Here is a 23,984-nt window from a genome sequence, read left to right on the forward strand (position 1 = left end):
TGGTAGCATCAGTGGGCTCAAGTGTGGCAACAATTGTGAGGTTGGCTCAGGATGGGGCAGTGTTTTGTTCTGTTGTGCATAGGGTCACTATGAGTCGGGACCAACTCGATGGCACCTAACAACAACAACTTTTTACAGTATCCTGGATCTATTATTATTGTTGTTGAATAATCTTTTTTTAATCAGTGTGTAATGCATATTGATTACTTGTAGAGAAATAACAAAAACAAAAATTACAAATTCATTAATTCAGTAAGTGTTTATCAAACCTTTATTATGTGTTGGGCACTATTCTAGGGAGTCCTTTTTCCAAAATAAATATATTTATTAACCATCTAACCCTGACTATGAGAACTGTACTAAGACTTACCTCTAGAGTTAACAGTGATGTTCTATTAAGAAAGTTCCTCCGGCAATATGTCATTTCAGAACGATAGCCCCCTTCTTGTCGAGCTTTCTTCCATCTAGAGAAATACAATGACCACAGTTCAACATGTTTGCTTCCTCCTGGTATGGCACTGCAAGATAAGCACTGGACTGCTAACAACATGGTTTGTGGCTCAACTCCACCAGCTGCTCCTTAGGAACCCTACACATGGTTGCTATGAGTCAGAACCGAGTCAATGACGCTTAACAACAACAAATCAAAATAAGATTTAATTAAATTATAATCATTTAAAAATAGAAGGGGATCTTGCTTGTAGTAACAACTACTAATCACATATAAGAATTTCAATTGCAATGCAGATATATTTATGTATAACAGTAATTATTTAATTACTTCAAATATGAGATAACATGATTTTAAGTATTGTGACTAGGGTTCTAATTCATAAGTACACATGTTTATTCCAAATAAAATGTGTTTAAACATGTCTCTGTGGTCAGTGGCTGGTTATAGACAAGTTCTCCCAGTAATACAATGGGTTTAGTCTTGTTTGGATGCCTTCAAACAAAAGATCCAATCAAAACAGTGGCGTCTGCAGGGATTTGTTGGACCAGTTCAATTCAAGGCAGAGGTCAGCTCACAAGCTCACAAGGTTACAGTGACTGTCTTTTATTTTGTTTTATTTTTTTCATAGTTAGGAGGTTTATTAGGAAAATTAAAAGGTTACAATGCAGGATCAAAAAATACTCAGGATACAGGTCCAAGTAGGCCTCTCTGGCCCTCAATCCCTTGACCTGGCCTCTGCTCTGCTCAGGCAAGGTTACAAAACTCTTTTAGTACACCTGATCATTGCCCAAAGGGCACTGCACTGAGCTCTAAGTCTCAGTCCAGAGGGTCTCAGCATTAGCTCCATGAGTCATCAAACCCAGCTTTACAATTAAGTGTTTAGAGGCACCCCACTATAAGTGAGCCTCTTGTCTAACGGTCAGCTTGCTCCAGGAGCCAGGACGTCTACTGCTCTGTCTGGTGCCCTGGCACATGGTTCAGCTACTGCTGCTCCTCCGCTGTCACAGCTTTCTGACCCTGTTTCAAGGAAGTTCCATGGGCAGATAGCTCAGAGTTCAAAGGTTGTGCTCCACTCCAGGTTCTTCTTTCTTGATGGCAGTGATACAGTGACTATCTTTTAAATGTGTAATTTTGATATATTTTCTTGAAAGACACAGGATAATCATGGGGGTTTATCAAGAAGAAGTTTTAAGAAAATTGAAAACTGCATTGGTAAGAAAAGGGCTAGAAAAATTATGCTGAAGAATTTTTTCCATCACAACAACACAACTACTCATTCCTCAAGGGCAACAAGGACTGTCCTAAGAGAATTACACTGGGAAACCTTACCTCATACACTGACTCTGATCATGCCCCTTCAGATTTCCTTTTCCCAAAATTCAAAAGAAATTTGCAAAGGAACATGATTTGAGTCATTCAAGGATGCCAAAACTGCTGTTTTGATGTGATATAAACCGAAGAGCACAGAATTCTTTGGGGGAAGAGTTAGAGAAATGGAAACACCTCCTTTAGAAAGGTATAGACCTAGATGGAGAAGGTGTCAAGACACAATAGCTTCATATTTTGATATTTTTTGTTTAATAAAGATTTCTATGATAATACTGAATGATGCAAAAAGCATCAAAAGAAGATGGAAGGAACACATAGTGTCACTGTACCAAAAAGAAATGATAGATGTTCAACCATTTCAAGAGGTAGCATATGATCAAGAGCCAGTGATACTGAAGGAAGAAGTCCAAGGTGCACTGAAGGCATTGATTAAAAAAAACAAGGCATGGAATTGATGGGATACAAATTACTATCTTTCACCAAACTGATGTGGCATTGGAGGCACCCATTCCTCTATACCAAGAAATTTGAAAGACAACTACCTGGTCAACTGACTGAGAGAGATCATTACAAAGAGAGGTGACCCAATGGAATGCGGAAATCATCGGACAATATAATTGATATCCCATGCAAGTAAAATCTGCTAATGATGATACAAAAATGGCTGTAACCATACATTGACTAAGAACTTTCAGAGGTTCAAGCTGGATTCAGAAGAGGACGTGGAACAAGGGATATCATTGCTGATGTCAGATGGATCTTGGCTGAAAGCAGAAAATACCAGGAAGATGTACACTTGTGCTTTACTGAATATGCAAAGGCTTTTGATTGTGTGGATCATGACAAGTTATACACAACATTTTGAAGAATGAGTATTATAGAACACTTAATTGTGTTCCTGAGGAACCTGTACATAGAACAAGAGGCAGTTACTCAAATAGAACAAGGGAACTCCGAAAGGTTTAAAATTAGGAAAGGTGTGTGCCAGAGTTGTAGTTGTTCACAATACTTATTCAATCTATATGCTGAGCAAATAATCAGAGAAGCAGGATTACATGAAGAAAAACATGGCATCAGGATTGGAGGAAGGACTCATTAACCACCTGTGATATGCAAATGATACAACCTTGCTTGCTCAAAGTGAAGAGAACTTAAAATACTTACTGATGAAGATCAAAGACCACAGCCTTCAGTACTGATTGCATCTCAATGTAAACGAAACAAAAAATCCTCACCACTGGACCAATAAGCAACATTCTTATCAACGGAGAAAAGACTGAAATTGTCAAGGACTTCATTCTTCTTGGATCAACTATCAACACTCATGGAAGCAGCAGTAAAGAAATCAGATGATGTATTGCATTAGGCAAATCTGCTGCACAAGACCTTTTGAAAGTGTTGAAGAGCAAGGATGTCAGCTTGAAGACTAAGGTGTGCCTGACCCAAGCTATGATATTTTCAATAATTTCAAATGCATGTGAAAGTTGGACAGCAAACATAGAAGAATTGATGCTTTGGAGTTATGGTGTTAGAGGAGAATATTGAAAGTGCCATGGGCTGCCAAAAGAACAAACAGATCTGAGTTGGAAAAAGTATAGTCAGAGTGCTCCTTGGAAGCCAGGATGGTCAGATTTTGTCTCTCATTTTTCAGACATATTATCAGCATGGACCAGTCCCTGGAGAAGGATATCATGTTTGGTAAAGTAGAGGGTTGGAGAAAAAAAGGAAGACCCCCCCAATGAGATAGATTAGTACATTGGCAGTAGCAATGGGTTCAGGAGTAGCAAAGGTTGTGAGGATGATACAGGACTGGGCAATGTTTTGTTCTGTTGTGCACAGGGTCACTATCAGTCAGTGCTGACTTGATAGTACCTAACAACAACATGATTTTGTAACAACACTTGTCCTACACTCATATAAGGAACCCTGGTGGCATAATGGTTTACACGTTGCACTGCTAACTACAAGGTCAGCAATTCAAAACCATCAGTCACTCTATGGCATAAAGATGAGGCTGCTTGCTCCTGTGAAGACATATAGTCTTAGAAACCCTAACAGGCACAGTTCTACTCTGTGTCATACGGTGGCTGTGAGTTGGAATTGACTCAATGGTCTGGGCTTTGGTTGGTACAATACAGATGAAATGTTTTTAAATATTAGGAAGGATTATAAAAATATGAACCTCCACAATGATTTTATACTTTGAGGATTAACTAAATATAAATCTTATTGCTATTGTTGCTAAATGCTGTCAAGTCGGTTCCAACTCATAGTGACCCTGTGTATGGTTTCCAAGGCTGGTGGCTTTGAATAGCTAACCTTGGTGCTAACAGTCCAGTACTTACCTTACAACCACACCAGGACCCCATAAATCTTAAGATGTAAGCATTTAATGAAAGCCAAAGTTAAGCTTTTAAAAAAGTAAATAATCTCAGATCATTGGATTATTGGAAACACCCAGATTAATTCTTACCCCAGATAGGCATTGTAGATCGTCAGGTGGTCTGAATCTGCCATAGCCAAAGTTGATTTTGCAAGATCTGCTTCATCTTTTCGACCAATTGGTGTGGTAAAAGGAGACTTCTCTGTCATAACAGCAGCTAGTGTTGCCTATCCACAGATAATCAAACACTTTATCATTAAAGAGGCATATTTTCAAATCTAATTTGTTAAAAAAAAAACAAAAACACAAATAATAAAACAATCACACTACAAGTTGCATTTTTTTTTTTTTTTTAGAATAAATTTTTCATGTTCTACAACAGCTAACATAATCTTAAGTGGTTATTTTTAATTTCACTTTGTGAAATTTAAAAAATAATATCTTCTGACTTTACTTTTATAACAGCTCTGTGAAGTCAAGAGGATCAATTTCACCAGACTCAGAGATTAAAAAAAAAGAATGTGTAAGTAAACCAGCCATGCTGTTAGTGGCGATCCCAGAATATCAGCTCAGTTATCTTCACTCCTAGCCAGCTGAATTTCCATTGCCTGAAGTGCTCTCTTAAATGAATCTGGTCTCTGTTGGCCTATTTGTTTTTCAGCTTTTTTAGTTCAAATGTTGCTGCTGCATGCTGCTGAGTCGGTTCTGACTCACAGAGACCCTGTATAGGGTTTCTGAAGCTGTAAATCTTTATGGGTGCAGAAAGCCTTATCTTTCTCCTGAAGAGCAGCTGGTGGATTCACACTACTGACCTTGCAGTTAGCAGCCCAATGTGTAACCCATTACGCTACCAGGTCAGATCAACTATCATGGCTGGAATTTCTTAGAAAAGATTTGCTCTTACAAAAGGGTTTATTTTTTGGATCTGGCACAATTCTATTTCTAATACTAGAAATGATAAGAAGTTACTCTTCTATTCTGCTTTTAATGTCTTGACTTGCAGTTCCAGAAAGGGTCCCAGCTTAATAAAGTTGTGAAGTTGGGAGAGCAAAGGAGACATGTACCCAAAGATTGTGACACATGAGCAAAATTTGTTAATTTTGACATCTTAAGAGGATATGGTATTAACTGGTAGTTGCTGGCTTAAAGAGACAACCCAGAAAAATGAATGGAGAAAAGTTTTGCTTCTAGTTTAAGAATCACCTACTATATATTCACTTAAATGAACATTTTAGTAGGATATCTGATTTGTTGATGTTGCTGTTAAGTGCCATTCAGTCAGTTCTGACTCATAGTGACCCCATATAGGGTTTCTGAGGCTGTAAATCTTTGTGGGAGCAGAAAGCCTCCTCTTTCTTCTGCGGAGCAGTTGGTGAGCTTGAACCCTTGACCTTATGGATCGCAGTTCGATGCTTTTCCTACAGAGCCACTGAACTCCCAAGGTATTTGATAGCAAAACATTAAAAAGACAAAGCCACTTAAAAAATAGTATCTGCACTATACGTAACTAGATGGATAAATATATTTTCATGTATACAAAAATTTAAGTATTATATTAAAAAATTATCAAGTATACCAGTCCCCAGGCTTTAATGTTAGTCCTGACATTCAATGTGGGTAAAAAGAGATATGAAATTTAAAAAATTGTTTCTGAATTCATTTCTGAGCCTAAATGATGCTTAAACTGAAATAGCAACATTATTTGACTTACCACTGGTTCAAGGCAGCCAAATATGGCACCAAAAATAAGCATCTTCCCAATCTTGACATTTACAGGCAAGGCTGCAAGGTGTTGGCCTAATGGAGTCAGTTTAGGCTCATTTAATTCACAAGCTCCAATTTTTCGGAGTAAATTCATTGCATTGCTGATCACTTGAAGTTGAGGAGGATCTAAGGCTTTGGAAAGGAAATCTTCAGGAGAGCCAAGATTGCATTTCTAGATTGAAAAAGAGTGACAAATTGGTATGTAATAAGACTTAACACTGCCACAAAAAGTTGGTCTAATTGGAATTAAATCTGAGTTTATTGAAGAAGGTAAATGTGTGAGCAAGGCTATCCTCCTCTTTTCTCCCTAATTGGGGTGTGTTTGATGGGGGTATGAAGATTAAAAAAATCTTCCAGTCCACATTTCTAGTTTCTTTCTTCATTCTTGATTTTTAGAAAGCAAAGGTATTTAAGAACTCAAGGAGATTTTAGATCTTTCAGTCTAGGAAAATCTTGGTCTAGGCCAGAGTTTCTCAATCTCAAAAGTGCTGACATTTAGGCCAGAAAATTCTTTGTTGCGGGTAGCTATCCTGTGTATTTGAACGTGTTTATCCTTAGCTTCTACATCTTCACTGCTAGTAGTACCACCACTACCACCCCCAGTTGTGAGAACCAAAACCTATTCCAGATAATGCCAAATGATTCTTGGTAGGCAAAACTGCCCCAATTGTGGTCTAAATTCTGGAGCTGTTTTAATTTAAAAAGTATGAGTGTCTGTTTGGCATAATCAAAGCGCAGTGAGTTTCTTCATTTAAAAAAAAAAAAAAAAAGGCCATATATTAAAGGTACAGCTGAGAATCTAGAGCAAACATACGATGATTTTAGGCCCTAATCTTCATTTACGTCATGTTAGATTACCATAATATGAAGACATAATTCCTCCAGTGGCACACGCAAGATTTCAGGAACAGAATAATCCATAAAGCCTTCAAATCTGAAAAATAATATAAATAACACTAAACACTTCACATATTATCAGAAATGTCACACAGTCTGATTATGGATGTCTTAACATTTCAAATGCTATGCCTTACCTTTCTCTTGTGTAGATTCGGAAACAGAAGCCATCTCTGACCCGCCCAGCTCGCCCCTGGCGCTGTAGAGCACTGGCTTTACTGACAAATGTCTCAACCAAAGAACTCATCTGACTGCTTTCATGGAACCTAAAGAAATGTTTTAGGAGAGAGAATATGTAGATAACTGCCTTAAATAAAAATCTGAAAAAGCTGGATATATTTAACTCTTAAAATTCAATTGAACAAATACTGTATGATCCCAATAGTGTACTGCAGGTAGTTCCTGACTTACAACGTATTCAAAGTAAGACAAATCATACTTAATGATCATCTGGCTTTTCTTGTGGGTATATCTTATTGTTGGTAATATGCACTATAAACAATGTTGCTGGATGTAATATGTTCGGTTTTATGATTTACTATCCAAAACACTGCCATGCATATTTAGCTTCCTAAACTAAATCAGGGGCTTCAGTTGCGAAAACATAGTCTCAAACACTGATCATTTTACTAAAGTCAGTAGGCAGATTTGGGAAGTGGTGAGATGTTGTGAATTACATGAAGAAAAGTACCATATAGACAGTTCTCATTAGTTTTCTGATGGGAAACTCCAACCCTATCCTCAATGGCAATACAGATGATCCAAAATCTTCTATAAGTAGAGACATTACTGCCACTGACAAAATGTCAACTTTATCCAGTTCTTCATCATTGGAGTACATTTTTATGATTTTTATTTTAATGCCTATATGTACAAAAATATATTTGTAGGTTTAAGTTTCCAATTCCCAAATACAAATAAAGATTAGATTTATAAAGACACTGATAATAAAAGTCAATAATAGTGAAAATTAAAAAAAAGAGGCATTCAACTTATGTAAGAACTGACTTACAGTTGTCGTAATGAACCACATTATAAGTTGAGGACTACCTGAAATATTTAGAATAGGCAGATACATGGAGACAAAAGTTTCTTAGTGGTTACCAGCTGGGATAAGAAGGGAATGGAAGTTATTGCTGAAGCGACGATGCTTCTTTTTTGGGTGATGTGGGTGAAAGTCAGTAATGTCACTGCATTACACACTTAGAATTAGGATGACAAACCTTTGTTCTATCTTACCACAACGAAAATTTTTAAATAGCACAAAAATATTACACTGAAAACAGGTTTAAAAAGTACATTATTATGGTGGACTAACATTTTGATTTAATAAACATAGCTCTGGTAGCATAGTGGTTACCAGTCAGGCTGCCAACCTCAAGCTCAGCAGTTCAAAGCTACCACCTGTGCCACAGGAGAAAGATATGAGACTTTCTGTTCTTGTAGACTTACAGCTTCGGAAACCTTATGTAGAGTTGCTATGAGTTGGAACCGACTCCACAGCACATAGCCACCACTACACATTAAATATCTTACTATAAAATTAAACACTGAAAAGTTCTAAAAGAAACCTATTTAATTTACCATTTCTTAAACTAATCTGACCATGGAACCTTTTTTATGTTGTGGAATATCTATTAATTATGCAATAGGATTCTATGAAATACTTTGAGAGACCTGTAAAGGGTTTCCGAGGCTGTAGGTTTCCGAGGCTGTAAATCTTTATGGGAGCAGGAAGCCTCATCTTTCTCCCGCGGAACAGCTGGTAGTTTCAAACTGCTGACCTTGTGGTTCGCAGCCCGATTCGTAACCACTACATTACCAGAGCTCCTTTATATGCAATATCAAGATGAAAACATTTATAAAGTAGTCCTGGTGTGGCGCTTGTGGGTTAATGCACTGGACTGCCAAGTCGGTTTGAACTGCAAGGTTGGAGGTTCAAGCTCACCAGATGCTCCTTGAAAACTCTCTACAGGGTTGTTATGAGTTGGAATCAACTTGATGGTACTTAACAACAATAACAATAGTCATTTTGTTGAGTAAGATAATATACATAGTGCCAGTTACTGTACAAGGCACTTTAATTTCCCCAATTATATACAGGGAAACTCATGATTAAAGAGGTTATATTATTGATCAAAATTAAAAAGTTATTTAAATTTGAATCTGAGTCTATAAAACCCATGTTCTAAAAATGTTTTTACGAAACAATTTCTTGCATAAACTGATTTATGTTCTTTGACTAGACCTTTTCTCAGATATTTCTGTTCTAAAAGTAGGAGTACTGGCATTACTTTTGGGAAAACCATAAAAAAATTCTGACATTTAACAGTTTCTTATAGTTTCTCTGAAGATTTTAGTTTGGGGCATGATTATGATATTTGGGATCATCCCTATATGAATCTGTGTTTTCTCCTAAGAATCAAACTGTTTCCAGGTTAAAAATGTTTTGATTTAGAAAACTCAAACTTACTTATTTTCTTTTGTTCTTCCAGTATCAATTACGAATACAACATCTGGAATGGTGATACCCGTCTCTGCAATATTTGTAGCTAAAACAATCTGAAAATACATTTAGATAACAAGTTTCAGCAGCATGACATAATTTAAACTTCACTGGGTTGTTTGAGTACACTAATTTTAAAAAGGGTATTTCAATTGCATTTACAAAAATTCATTATTTGTTATTACTGGGTCATTTTAGCTTATTCTAACGAGTTTGGTTAGCTTAGTTTGCCAATTAGACTAAAGTTACAGATTTATATTTCAACAAGAGTAACATTCCTTTACTTCTAGTCATATTAAAAATGGCTTAAGTAGAATTGGAAACCAAGATAACGAAAGCAGATTATCGCAGCACAAATCTCCACCATTGTTAGGAAAAAACCTGAGAACTGGGCTGCTGTCTGTCTCTGCTAATTTTGTGACCTTGGACAAGTCATTTTTACCTCTCTGGGCTTCTGTTACATCTCTAAATGAGGAGGTAAAATATATGATTTCTTAGGTTCCTTTCCAGGCCTAAAATTCTCAATAATTATAGCCAAACTGTGCAATCTTCTACATGGTTTTTTTTGGTCCTGGGAGGCAAACCAGTTAGGAAATTCTAGGTCAAATTCAACTGCTGTATCTTAACTATACTTTTCATTATTGAATGCTTGTTTTTCTTATTTGCTTATTCTAGAAAATGGAACCCAGAGTATTAAGAACTGGATGGGATCTATGAGAGCGCTGTACTTCAGTAGTGTTCTAATTTCTTTGATGTTGCTGAACTGGAACGCTTTTCTTCAAATAAAATCTCAAAAGGAAGTCTAAATGTTGAAGACCATTACGACAGGCTACGGACCACTGGAATGCCTCAGAGCAGTTAGAATGTCATTGGTTTAATCCAGTCCCTTTTAAAATGAAAAATGAGGTTGACTGGACTGTCAAAAGGCCACTCAGCAGCTGCTAATGAAAGAAAAGCCGGGTCTCCTATAGATTATAGTCCAAGTTCTTGTCTGGGAGCTCTGTGCTTCCCTTAGTACCTACAATGTGTTCATTTTGCTTCTGAAAAAGGGCTCAAACCTAAAAACCTCACTTTGCTAAGCATTCTTTGCACAGTCATCAACAGAGGAGAAAATGAAAATACTGAAATTTTTTTCCCCTAACCCAATATCCATGTATTGCAAAAATAATCAGGTTGAAGAGTCTAGAAAACAACAAAGAATTCTTCCAGGATATAAATAACTCTGATATCCATAGTGCATTCTGGGGAAGAGTAGTGGTTTTCTTTTCACAAGCAACATTCATGCCTAATGTTTCAATTTTTACTCTCATAGAGTCCCGATGGGGCACTGCGGATTAAAGCGCTAGACTGCAAGATTGGTTTGAACCGCAAGGCCGGCAGCTCAAGCTCACCAACCACCCCTAAGAAACCCTATACATGTTTAAGTGCTGACTCGACAGCACTTAACAACAACTTTCATAAAAAATACTTGAATTTTAATTTGGGGCTTATGTTAATGCTAAGCTACAGATCATGTTAAGCTCAAGTTTGTCATGAACTAGATAAGGCACTTAATATTAACAACTATCTCTGATGATAAAAAGTCCTCAGACGGATCACATGTAAGTTCGCTGTACTGAAGGAGTTTTACCTTCCTGACTCCTGGAGGAGGAAGGGTGAATGCTGCAGCTTGATCTTGAGTTGAAAGAATAGAATGCAGAGCTATCACTTTATATCTGAAAGTTAAAATCATAGTTCTTAGCAAGAGTTTCTCTTTAGAAGGCACTGCAAAGAATAACAAAATTTATTTGCAAATAGAAAGCGACTTAAAAATGCTCTATTATGAAGCATTTTTAAACACAAAATTCCAAAGAATGTTATAATGAATCCCCATGACTTCCCACCATAAGGAAAACTTAAAATATGAATACATACTACGGAATATAGTGTTTTAAGGATTTTTAAGATGTTCTGATGCTGAAGTGGTACTTATACAGCAGTAACCAACTATATCAACATAGATAAAGCAAACAACAGATTTGGTACATATAAGTAATCAATGGCAACTTCGGTGTTTCGTAAAACCCAATGGGTTGGAATCACCATCTTATTCTTAATCACAAGGTTCCCTCTGCTTACTCATAGTAAGAAAATAAAACAAATACAGACATGGTACCTAAGAATTTTCAGTAGATAAAATGCTATAATAAAAATGTCTTAAAAAACGATCAAACATAACCCTTAGTTCACCAAAGACAATTTTAACTCACGAGAAAAAGACTTCTAAAACTCTGATTAAGAGCTTTAATGTACCAAATGTTTTCCTGTGTTAAAACCATTGAGAACATAATGAAAATTATACTTACCGTTCAGAATAGAATCTTCTATCAGTTGACAGGAGATCATATAACTGTTGAATATGAGCAAGTCCTGGTAAAAAGATCAAGACTGCTCCTTCAATACTTCTGAACTGGGGACTTCTGTCTGAAATGTTTAAAAAGATACACTATTCAAAATAACACAAGACATAGAATAGCATATAAAATATATTAGCAAAACATCTCTGGTTAGAAGAAAAGTTTTATCAAAACAAATGGAGACATTTTAGGAACAGAATTATACCTAAATACACTAGAAGTTCCAAAATGAGATCCAGATTGATTTTATGAGGATTCATGTAGAGAATAGCATGCTGAGTACGGCTGCTGTACTTCTGGTAGAAGGGATTTAAATCAGCAGTTTCTCCAGTCTGAACCGGGATATATTCCTAAGGGAAACACAATTAAGAGAAAGCTGAGCAAAAATATTATTTTAATAAGATAAAATAGAAACAAAAGGAGGTATTTGCAATTACTCAAGTATATATTTTTAAAAAAAGTTGAAATCTAGTAAATCAATTTTTAACAATAAGAAAAGTATAAAATTTGATCTCTCTCCTGTAATTTAATTTCACCCAGCCCTTGAGTTGGTACCAACTCAATAGTGACCCTGTGTAGGGTTTCCAAAGAGCAGCTGGTGGGTTTGAATCGTTTGCTGACCTTGAGGTTAGTTAGTGTTGCTGTTGTTAAGTGCCATTGAGATGGTTCTGACAGTGACCTTTTTTAAGGTTTCAAATGAGCAGCTGGTGGGTTTGAACTGCCAACTATGCGGTTCAAATCAACCTTGCAGTTGAGTGCTTATCCAACAGTGCCATCACACCAGGACCCAGCCCTTAAGTACAGCTAAAATTTTTTGTTGCATGTACTAGACTGAAGAAGCATTAAAGAAAAACATACACGTATCATTCTGTGACAATTGAAGAGCAGCCAGATTAAGAGAGGTCAAAACTTTCATGAGGGATTTGTATGTGACTCACTCTTTTTAGAGTCTACTTTGGCTGCTGAGTTCTAATAATTTCTATTCTGAAATATCTAAAATTGTCCTGTTTTTAATTTTTCTCTCTTTCATGTTAGAGACGGATTAGTTTTTGCTTTCTTGGTTTATTGTGCTCAATTAAAACATAAAGTAACTTTGACTTTGTGATTACATCAGATTAAATACATGTCTGAAATATAAATGAAGATGTCATGGATACAATGAAAAGGCTAGATCCAGTATAATTGGCTAAAATGCATGATGATAAACATATATTTTGTGATATTTCTAACACCATGTAATTAGTCTAGCTCTGGACAGCTTCAATGTGGAGTTGAAATTGGCTTCTGCAGGGCCAGAGCCTCTGAGAAAGCCAATGGCAAGGATCTAGATTTCTCTATTCATATCTACAGTGCTAGGACGAAGAGAAAATCATTATATACTTACTCCTCAATAATTAGTATTGCTAAAATATTGTTATAAAAGGTGCTTCTATATGGTCCTTGATTTTGTATGTGTGCTTATAAAGGCCTGGAATAGTGTAATATAACAACTAAAATATCACAAACCAAAGACTACAATTCTATGAAACAAACATTTAAGAAATAGTCTTTAAACTATACTCATCACTATTCCTCTTCTACCAAGTGAAGTTTGAATTCACTGTGTCAACCATGATTTCAAAACTCTCATGGTAGACTATGCCCTGGATATTATTATTGCATGTCTTCAAGATGTTTTCTTTTTACCTGATACTTTTTTATTCCACCTGCTTTGCCTGTAACATTGATGGTTATTTCTTCTTCTTCCTCCAAAAATTTCTGGCAATATTCTGAGTCTTTCTCCAGTACAAAACCTGTTTCCTCTATTATATCTTCAACATGAAAAACCTGCAATAATATCCGGCAAATAAGTTGGTGAATTCAAATTTCAGAAAACATCAATTTGGGGAGAACACTGTCACTAAGCACTAGTTAAGGATAATATGAAAAGTTGCTTTTCTGCTTTATTTGGGAATGAAGAACTTGGTTGATATGGATGAACCTGTCCCTAAAAGTCTCGGAATAAATCACATCATAGTTAAAACCACAGCCTTCATCAGCTGAACCAAAAGGATAAATATGAGTAATAGAATGGGTAGAAAGGGAAGCTCCAAAACTGGACAACTGTAAATGTAAGGAATGGTAGAAAAAGGAGTTCCTTGTTACTTGCCAGGCGGCCACTCTCAATTTGAAGTTTAAGTTCTCTAGCCCTCGGGTGTCTTTTAACAGCACTGTTCTTCCCTTCCCTTCCTCAGTTAGGGCAGCACTAACCATTGATTCCGAAGGCTGCTCCCAGGTCTTCTCTTTCAGTACCCTAGGGTAATGAAGTTTCTGCTGAGGTACATATAATAAAGAAAACTTACCTCCACAGGATAACTTCTTCCTGAAATTCTGAGGATAGGGCAGTGTGTGAAATAGGTAGAAAACTTTTCACTGTCTACAGTGGCACTCATTAGAATCAAGTGTAGATCAGAACGTTTCTGTAAAATCTCCTTCAAGATAATCAGTAGGAAGTCTGACTGAACACTTCTTTCATGAACCTGGTATAAAATGAATTAAAAAAAAAAAATATATATATATATATATTCATTCTTCATTTATCGACATGATTAGGTTTCTGAGACCAGGTTGTTATGTGAAAAGTGGTGTTATGCAAAAATGGAGGGCGACCACTTCCGTTCACAAAATGGAAGATGCCTACAGCATTACATATTTGTCAAATCACTGAGACGTGGCTCAGTCAAGTTGACACATAACCTTAACTGTCATAGCCAGTGTTACTCTCACTTTGCACTCTGGTGTTCATTACCGTATGTCATTAAAGTGTAAAATTGTTGGATATTTTATTGTGGTAGTAAATGTGAAATGTCAGATAATGTGATAGTGAATAAGTGAGGAGTAGGTTTGTAACGTCTAGTAAGAAGTTAAAAGGAGTTTAAAGTATTCGGCTACTAAATGAAAGGTTGGTGATTTGAACCAACTAGCTGCACCATGAGAGTAAAGACTTGGCAATCTGCTCCTATAAAGGTGGTTGTTGGTGTTAAGTGCTGTCGAGTTGGTTGTGACTCATAGCGACCCTGTATAGGGTTTCCAAGGAGTGGTTGGTGGGTTTGAGCCACTGGCCTTAAAGTTAAAACTAACCTTGCAGTCCAGTGCTTTATCCTCCAGCACCACACCAGGACCCATAAAGATTCAAGCCTAGGAAACCCTATGAGGTGGCTCTACTCTGTCCTATAGTAATGACACAACAACAAAGAAACTTAAACACTCAGACACTGAAATATGAAAATTAATATTTAAGTATAGTTATTACATGGTATATGGAGGGAGAATCTGTAGGTCATATTAAGACAGATCTTTAGAATTGAAAATGAAGTCATTTTTCTAAAACTGAAGCCAGTATGAAGTCAGTATATAATGGACACGATTAGATAGTAGGATTCTCCCCTAGGAGGGGGTTTGAAAAGTGTGCAGCTGACAAAATTAGGGTATCTCCCAAATTTCACTTAGAAGCAAGGAGTGACTCCTAAATCTCTGCTGTTAACATACAATTGGACTGCCTACTACAAGATGGATAGTTTATCCACTGTGTAGAAAATGGGGAATTGCTTAGTAGAAAGCTAATGCTGCCTAAGAAAAAGGCTGTTCTGCCCTTTTAACACATGCATGTAGAGTGTAAGGGAGGAGAGCAAAACACAGTATCTTCATTGAATTAATTAGAGCTTTTGTTTTAGTTAAAGAGATAATGATGGTTTATAAGAGAGCAATACTAGTGACTATGAAGATAAATGAATAATTTTCAGAATGGTAGAATCAACAGGGTTAGGTGATTGGATGTAAAGGGTGTGAGAAAAAGAAGGAATAATGTTGGAATTTCTTACTTTCATGATTTGGCCAGGTGATTGTGGGATCATTCACTGAGATTCAGAAGAGAAGAGAGGAACAAGACATAAGGGATGAGTAGGGAGGAGAGATGCTGAGTTTTGGAAATGTTGACTTTGAAGTTCCTGAGAAGAAGGTATCTAGAAGACAAGTGAATATTCACCACTGAAGTTCAGGAAAGAAATCTCCTGATGGGCAGCATGGATCTGGGAATTCTCACTAAATAAATAGTACTTTATACAGGTATGAATTTAAAAAATAAGACTGAGCATAAAACAGAGCTAATAAAACTGTATGAAAGGGCTTCAAAAGTTAATGGAAAAATTCCATTACCTTTAGTTCCAGTAACATTTGAAGCTCCCTTGTATTATTAAGTACACTTGGTATGTTGTTGTTAAGTGCTGTCAAGTTGGCTCAGACTCTTAGTGGCCCTGAAGAGGCTTGCTGAGGATCGACTGGTGGGAATCACCGACCTTGTGGTTAGCTGTCCAATGTTTATCCTGCAGCTCCACACCAGGACGCCACACATGGTATAGTAAAAAACTTAGGCTGTCAATTTATTAGCAGCCAATAGGAAAAGCTACTTAACTCACAAAGAGAACATAAACTAAAACAAATCAAATAACTAGTCCTAATAGTAAGTCCAAAAGGAATGACATCCTGAGTATCTTCATAAATAGTTCTGTTTCAGCACTCCTCTTACAGCGTTACTCACAGTTACCATGATGATGAAATTTCACTGGGATTTTTTTGTACTACGCAGAAACTCAGTAAATCACATCTATGAATTGTTAATATTCAATCACCAATAGAGACAGCTTCCTAAAGCTAGTCTACAGGTTAATATAAATATTTAGACTTCTTTAGCATTAGATATCTCTAATTAATAAACAGGGAAATTATCACATTCTTTATCACTCATCTATTGAGACTTGAGCACAGTGACAAACTCCAGGTTTTAGTCATGCACAGCCACAATTGTTACCCCAAGCAGCAGTTACTACATGGGTCTGCTAACCACTAGTCAACCATCCTCTTTTTCTTTCACATTGCAGTGATAGTAGTATAGTTGTCTCCTCTACAACCTTAGATACCTACCACTTAATCTATAAATCCTGTTGTGGCACTGTAGGATAAACCCGCAATTGCAATGTCGCTCTGAACTGCAAAGTCAGAGGTTCAAATACACCAGCCACTTCTCGGAAACCCTATACAAGGTTGCTATGAGTTGGAACTGACTTGATAGCACTTAACAACAACACTATCTATTACCAAAATAATGATATAATTTTACAAATTGCTTACCCTACAAAGAACAAGTGTATTATATATACACAGTAACCATGTTTTGTGAATTCAAATGTGACCAAAATGCCAGAATATTACAGAAAAACTAGAATAATACAAAAACTGTCGTAACTCAAAATTGTAAAATAAAATAAAGGGTTAAATAAATTGTAGGACATCCAAATTATATACTCCCATGAATCTATGCCCTGGTGTGGCCATGTAGGATAAGCACTGGATTGCTAACCACAAGGTGGGTGGTTCAATCCCACCAGTCACTCCTCAGAAACCCTAAACAGGGTCACTACTAGATGGAACTGATTCACTGGCAATTAAAAAGTCATTTACAAATCATGTTGTTGCAGAATATCTAATGATGTGAATGAATTATAAAATAAATATATACACATAAACACATATACACAAAAATAATGGAAAGCGTAAAATTAAATGTTAATATTGATTTTTTTCTGGGTCATGGGATTATAGATGATCTTTATTTTCATTTTTCTACAGTTCTGTTCTCTAATTAAAATAACTCAATAGTCTACATGTTATTGTTGTTGTTAAGTGCCATTGAATTGGTTCCGACCCATAGTGACCCTGTATACAGTTTCTGAGGAGTGGCAGGTGAGCTTGAACCATCAACCTTGTGGTTCAAACCAACCTTGCAGTCCAGCGCAATAACTCACAGTACCACACCAGGATTCCATAATAAGTCTATATATAGTCTCTTAATCAACTCAATGAATGACTAAACATTCTCTACTGCTTTCTGAACATAATTCATAATATGACTATGTTTTCTGAATAACAGAAGTGTTATATAGCATAGTCTTCTGGAAAAACTATGTACAAAGCAAATAGGTTTACCTATGCTAAGCTAGTATGCCATTTAGAATAATTCTAATGCAGAACTTTGGGATAATCCAATTTAAATGTTCATTAAAATGTGATTCAAGTAGGAGTATGTTTACAGAGAAAATGATGTATGGATGAAAATTCTTTGTCTTTGGTAAGAAATTGGGGAAGATAATATAACAACTAAACATAGAGTTCAGAGGCAGTTTAGTGGTAAAAGCACAAATTAGAGTTTCTTACGTTACAACCCCCTAGCTATGTGACCCTGGGCAAGTTATTTGACCTCTCTCTATGCTTCAGTTTCTTAAACTGTAAAATAGTATCTACTTCAATGGGTTGATGGGAGGATTAATGAATGAATGTATACAAAGTGCTTAGAAAATCATTAGTGTATAACAAGTATATAAATAATATAATATTTATTAAATTCACAAATGTATAATAGTATATTTATAATAGTATATAAATAATATAATATTTATTAAATTCACAAATGTATAATAGTATATTTATAATAGTATATAAATAATATAATATTTATTAATCTATAGTAACATAAGGCATTTGTTAGAAGAGTATAAATAATTGTATATAAAGTGTTTGGCATTTAGGAAGGATATACACACAAAAAAATGTTAGCGAGTATTAGTCACGTGTTTTCAATAGAAAAATCTTTATATCCTATGTGGACACAACTAGAGAATGTACTCACCTCATCTACAATAACATGAGACACATTACTCAAAAGACCATCTTCTTGAAGTTTTCTTAGCAAAACCCCCGTTGTACAATAGAGTAGTCTGGTAGAGTCACTAGCTCGAGATTCCATTCGGATCTGATAGCCACACAAGGAATTCTGAAGGAGAACACAAGCTGAGATTAGTTTCTCACTAGTGATCTAGGAAACAAGCTTTAATTAGTGAAGCACAAATGCTTCCGTTTAAATAAAGCTTCAAGGTATAATTTATCATTATTATTAAAATTGTTTTTCCATGGTCTTCTGTTATAGAAAACTATGAAATTTATTTTGGTAATTTTAAACAAAAACACTATTCAAGCTGCTGAGATAGAAGACTGTTCATTGTTTCAAATATTATTAATATGATTGTTGTTGTTGTTACATGCCATTGAGTTGGTTCTGAGTCATAGCAACCCTGTACACGTTTTCTGAGAGCTGTTGGTGGGTTTCAGCTGCTGGCCTTGTGGTTTGCAAATCCAGTGTTAAACATTAATGCATGCTGAATTAATTTCTTCTCAAATTATCTTGGGGGTGAAACTAGGAAGAAGTTACTTTAAAGAAGTCGGTGAAATACTGAAGTATCAGGACAAAATTTTATAGCCACTGGCACAATGTGGTGTACAAACCTTCCAAAATTCTATAAGACTAACCATTATGAAAGAAACGCTGATATCATACCAGTGATTCCTGATGAGAATCTTGAAGTCATATCTATTCCCATCTCATTTCCTTTCTTCCCCTCCAGTTATTCTTTTACTCGTGTACATGTCTGTCACCCCTTAACCTTAATCCTCAAGAGAAAAACAGAGATTTTGCTAAATAAAACATTATTTTAATCAAATGGTATCCGATTTAAGGATGTTGTTGTTAAGTGCCGTTTATTCTGACCCATAGCGACCCAGTATAGGATTTCCCAGGAACAGCTGGTGAGCTTGAACTGCCAACCTTATGGTTTAAACTGACTTTGCAGTCCAGTGCATTAACCCACAGCATCACACCAGGACTCCATTTTAAGGATAAAGACAAAAATATTAAATTCCATACCCAGAAAGAACTATCCAAATTCTAATTAAGCCAAGTAATATGAACTGGGAATTCATCATATATGATGAATTCATATATGGTTAAGGTTTGACCAGTTTTTTGTTTTGGTTGCCGGGCAAAATGCATGACAATAGATGTTTAAATACTTAAGTAAAAAAAAGCCTTTTTTTAATTAAGGGGTTTGAAAATAAGTCTAGCACTTTCTACTACATTCCTTTCTCCTTCTAGTCAGTAAGAATTACCAAAATCTTATGGAATATATCCCACAAAAATTTTGAGATATACAGTGTTAGAGTCAAATTTGTATTTGTCCAAATTCCTTGAATATTCAATGTACTGTGTAACATACTTACACATTTCATTATTAAAATGAATCTATTTTTTCTTTTATATGAGAATTTTAATGATGGCATTGTTAACAAGCCTTTTCAAATGAAGGACAGTGACATACTATAAGATCTTCCAAAGAAAACATTTGAAGAGTGCTTAGCATGTGCTACTGATCAACTGATGAAACTTCACATATAATGCGGGCTCCATTTAGCTCTCAAGAATGTCACCATCCATGAAGTGGAGAAGAACAGCATCTTACCCTTCCTCCGGGACCATTTTCACAGCCCAATTCTTCACACACTCTCGTGGCTAAACTCACTGCTGAGATTCTCCGGGGCTGGGTACAGACAATGTTACATTGACTTGTTCCCCATTCATTTAGAAGCAAATCTTCCAACAGAAAATGTGGTACTTGAGTACTTTTACCACTGCCTGTTTCACCTGCCACAACTACCACCCGGTGCCTCTTTAGAGTTTCAACAATCAAATTCCGGTGTTTGAACACAGGTAACTGTTGCCTCTCCCTTAGAAGTCTCTGATACTTGGGTGTGCTTTGCAGCTTTCTAAACAGGTTTCTGACAGGTTCCAAATCTTCAGCATTTGCAGCTTCCATGGATAGTGCAGAAAAATCCTCATCAGAAACTAAATTTTCCCAAGATTCTTCAGGATCGTCAGAATTTTCTTGCTTGTTATCGGAATTCTGTTGCTGTTGTTGTTGCTGCTGCTGTTTCAATTTATTCAGAAGTTTGGCAATAAAAAGATCACGTGGTTTATTGCTTTCCATTTTATTTAATTCTTCCTTTTTCTTTTCTGCATCACTCCACTCCAGCCAAACATCTCGGTAAGGGGGAGGAAGTAACTGATGAATCGACTGTAGAGGGAAAACACAGTAGAAGAGTACATTATTTTCATTAACTATTGGGTACCAAAATATTCAATAGATAAGAACTTAGGAGGTTAGCTATTTTCTTAAAATGGCCTTTAAGAAAATGTTAAAATACTTTTTAAACTAGGCCATTGTAGCTTTTGGTTGGTTATGTGCTGTGCAGTCAGTACTGACTCAAGGCTATAAATCTCTACGGGAGCAGAAAGCCTCATCTTTCCTCTGTGGAACCACTGGTAGTTTCAAACTGCTAACTGTGAGATTAGCAACCCAACTCATAACCACTATACTACTAGAGCTCCTTTGTTTTTTAAATTAATTATATTAATTAATTTATTGTGAATTATATGATAGTTTACATGGAAGAACATTAGTTTTACATTCATTCTATCGTAAATTGTTTCATTGCCATGGTTACAATCCCCTCCACGCATCATCAACCAACCAAAGAGTATACTCTGCAAGTCTGCCCCCTACACTACCTCCCCACCCCCGTCTTCAGCACACAGTTGCTCTCCCTCTCTGGATCTCAAGTCCCCAGCTGCTTCATCGCTCCACGTCATCGTCTCTGCCTCCATCTCAGTCATCATTGCTTCTCTGGGTAGGGTCTCGCTTTTGGCTCTTCTCTGTTGATGGTCCTAGGGACCTCCGCTCCTGGACTGGAAAGTTAATCACTCCCTTCCTTGCTATAAAATGTCTACCTCTACATTTCCAACCCTCACAATCAGTCCTGATAACAATTATTCACTATTGTATCACAAGAGACCCATCTGCATTTCATTTCATCAGCTCTGCCTAGACAGATTGGATACTACTCACCGGAGATTCTGCCTTCCTCCAGGCCCCCTGGCTCTATGTTCCCTCTTGAAAGCTTGTAAGCCAGTCACTTCTTGCCTTTGTAACCTCCCCCACCTCCATTTTGGGTAGCCAATGTCCAAGTTGCCCATCCCTGTCTATTCTGTGTGTGGAGGGGGTGGGAATGCTGCTTGCTGTAAGGATTTATTCCCTCTTTTGAGTTACTGCTTCCATAGGTGTAGGCCATGTTGTTGTTTTTGTTCAGTGCCATTGAGTCAATTCTGACCCATAGCGACCCTGTGTAGGGTTTTCCAAGGAGCAGCTGCTGAGCTTGAAACACCGACCTTGCAGTTCAAATGACTTTGCTCCTTCAGTGCATGTTTATTCCTGGAACATAGTAAACTACTGAATAAATGCTACCTATTTGTTCATGTAGTGGTGCTACCTGCAGATGAACCACCGTAAAGCATACTGGAACCTTACTACAAAGTTTCCTTGGAGATTCTGGCAGTTGTCTGATGTTAAATGAAGTACCCTGAATGAAATCTGAGCTACACTAATTTATACTATTATTTCTATGACACAAATATGTCCACAACTATTTCTATGACACTGAGTCATCTCTGTCAAGTAGGCTCAACTATGGGCCCCTATTTTGCAAAATGAAGGAAATAAAAGACAAAGTACTTTTACTGGCAGAAACTGAAGAAAAATTAATGTTTGGACTTATTAAAATGTTCAGTGGTTCTAATTTCCCTTAAGAAAGATTACAAAGGGCACATTTATTGTAAAAGTGAAATGCTGACAATCCAGATTTTTCAAAATTAGAATTACATTCTCTCAAAAAGCTTCCTTTGGTGGTGGTTGTGTGCTGTTAAGTCAGTGCCGACTCATTTTGACCCTGCATAGGGTTTCCGAGGTTATAAATCTTTACAAGAGCAGAAAGCCTGATCTTTCTCTTGTGGTATGAACTGATGAATTCAGATTGATGACCTTGCTCTTAGCCCAGTGCGTAACCCATGACACCACCAGGTCTCCTCTGTTATTGTTGTGAAGTGCCGTCGACCCTGTTTCTTAGGAGCTACTGGTAAGCTTGAACCGCCAACCTTCTGGTTCAAACGACTTTGCAGTCCAGTACATTAACCTACAGTGCCACATCAGGACTCCTGCTTTACTTGTTTGTTATTTTAACTGTTTCTTACACTGGAAGTTTATGATATTGTAAGTGTCATTGAGTCAATTCTGACTGATAGCGACCCTGTGCAGGGTTTTCGAGGAGCAGTTGGTGGGTTGGAACCGCTAACCTTGTGGCTCGCAATCCAGTGCTTATCCTAAAGTACCACACCAGGAGTCGATATAAATTAAAATTTAAAACGGAAACCAATGTCCATGTTTTTAAGTTGAAAAGTTCATATAACATGTAAGGAAAGCAAGTTTTAATTCAATCACCCTAGCACTTAAAAAAAACAAAAAAAAGAAGGAACCCTGGTGCTATAATGGTTGTTAAGAATTTGGCTGCCATTTAAAGACAGGATATTAGAACCCACCAAAGGATTCTGAGGAGAAAAGCTGGGTGATCTGCTCCCTAAAAGCTTACAGTTTAGAAGACCCTACGGGGTAGTTTTACTTTATTACACGAGCACAGCTATGAACTGAAATCACCTGACAGCACCTAACAACAGTACAACGATTTTGAATAAATTAGACAAACCTGAAAAGTTGGACCAATCAAATTGTCTCTTTCCGACCTCCAGTTTAAGCAGAGAAAGACTGAATTATTTTAGAGGCGTCAAGAAGCCAAAATTTTGAGTGAAGAAGCAGTCAGTAAAAAGAAACTTAGCACAGAGAGTCAAAATTAAATTAAATACTACCGTCCACATGCAGATAATTTTACCTTCCAAAATACATACAGCGTATCTACTACTCCACTAAGGATTCGTGAAGCATTTAGCTGTAAAAGGTCTCACCTGCCCTTTCACTAAACGGTAAAGGGCTAAAGTAGCTCCCAGGTGCTGAGCTTGCATGCCATCCTCTGTTAAGATTGTAGGGCATGCTACCAGGACATCATCTTCAGACTTGATTACTCTCACCCTACAAAGAAGCAAAAATTAAAATTTTTAAATAAAATTATGAAGTAAAAAGAATTTTATTAATATTGAACTTAAATTCACATTAATGATTTAAATGGAATTTTTCTTTGGAAGGCACTATACTAGATGAAAACTTGTAGAACTAGAGTTCTTTACGGTCTCCTTTGTTGTGTGCATCAAGTCAGTTCCGACTCTGTGACCCTGTAGGACAGAGAAGACCTACCCTAAAAAGTTTCTTTTTTATAGAAGCAGATCATCAAATCTTGTCTCCCGTGGAACAGCTGGTGGGTTTGAGTCGTCAAACTTTTGGTTAGCAACTGAGTTACTTAATTTACAGGAAACAAAAATTTGTGTTACATTTC

The 23,984-nt window shown here is 36.6% G+C and overlaps 1 protein-coding gene across 1 annotated transcript in view; it reads right to left on the reverse strand.

The window, feature by feature from the left end:
- DHX29 (DEAH (Asp-Glu-Ala-His) box polypeptide 29) overlaps positions 1-23,984 on the reverse strand; it is a 91,946-nt gene that overhangs the window by 20,436 nt on the left and 47,526 nt on the right. The window contains exons 10-23 of the mRNA XM_006874638.1: positions 23,500-23,623; positions 20,114-20,725; positions 18,451-18,594; positions 14,072-14,248; positions 13,416-13,556; positions 11,935-12,079; positions 11,679-11,796; positions 10,964-11,048; positions 9,301-9,389; positions 6,965-7,093; positions 6,789-6,864; positions 5,878-6,102; positions 4,257-4,393; positions 371-464 (exon numbers count right to left, since the gene is read on the reverse strand). Of these exons, the coding sequence (XP_006874700.1) occupies positions 371-464; positions 4,257-4,393; positions 5,878-6,102; positions 6,789-6,864; positions 6,965-7,093; positions 9,301-9,389; positions 10,964-11,048; positions 11,679-11,796; positions 11,935-12,079; positions 13,416-13,556; positions 14,072-14,248; positions 18,451-18,594; positions 20,114-20,725; positions 23,500-23,623 (2,296 nt within the window). The remainder of the gene's footprint in view (positions 1-370; positions 465-4,256; positions 4,394-5,877; positions 6,103-6,788; positions 6,865-6,964; positions 7,094-9,300; positions 9,390-10,963; positions 11,049-11,678; positions 11,797-11,934; positions 12,080-13,415; positions 13,557-14,071; positions 14,249-18,450; positions 18,595-20,113; positions 20,726-23,499; positions 23,624-23,984) is intronic.

This window comes from Chrysochloris asiatica, unplaced genomic scaffold, assembly GCF_000296735.1.
Source record: "Chrysochloris asiatica unplaced genomic scaffold, ChrAsi1.0 scaffold00291, whole genome shotgun sequence".
Classification (NCBI taxonomy): domain Eukaryota; kingdom Metazoa; phylum Chordata; class Mammalia; order Afrosoricida; family Chrysochloridae; genus Chrysochloris; species Chrysochloris asiatica.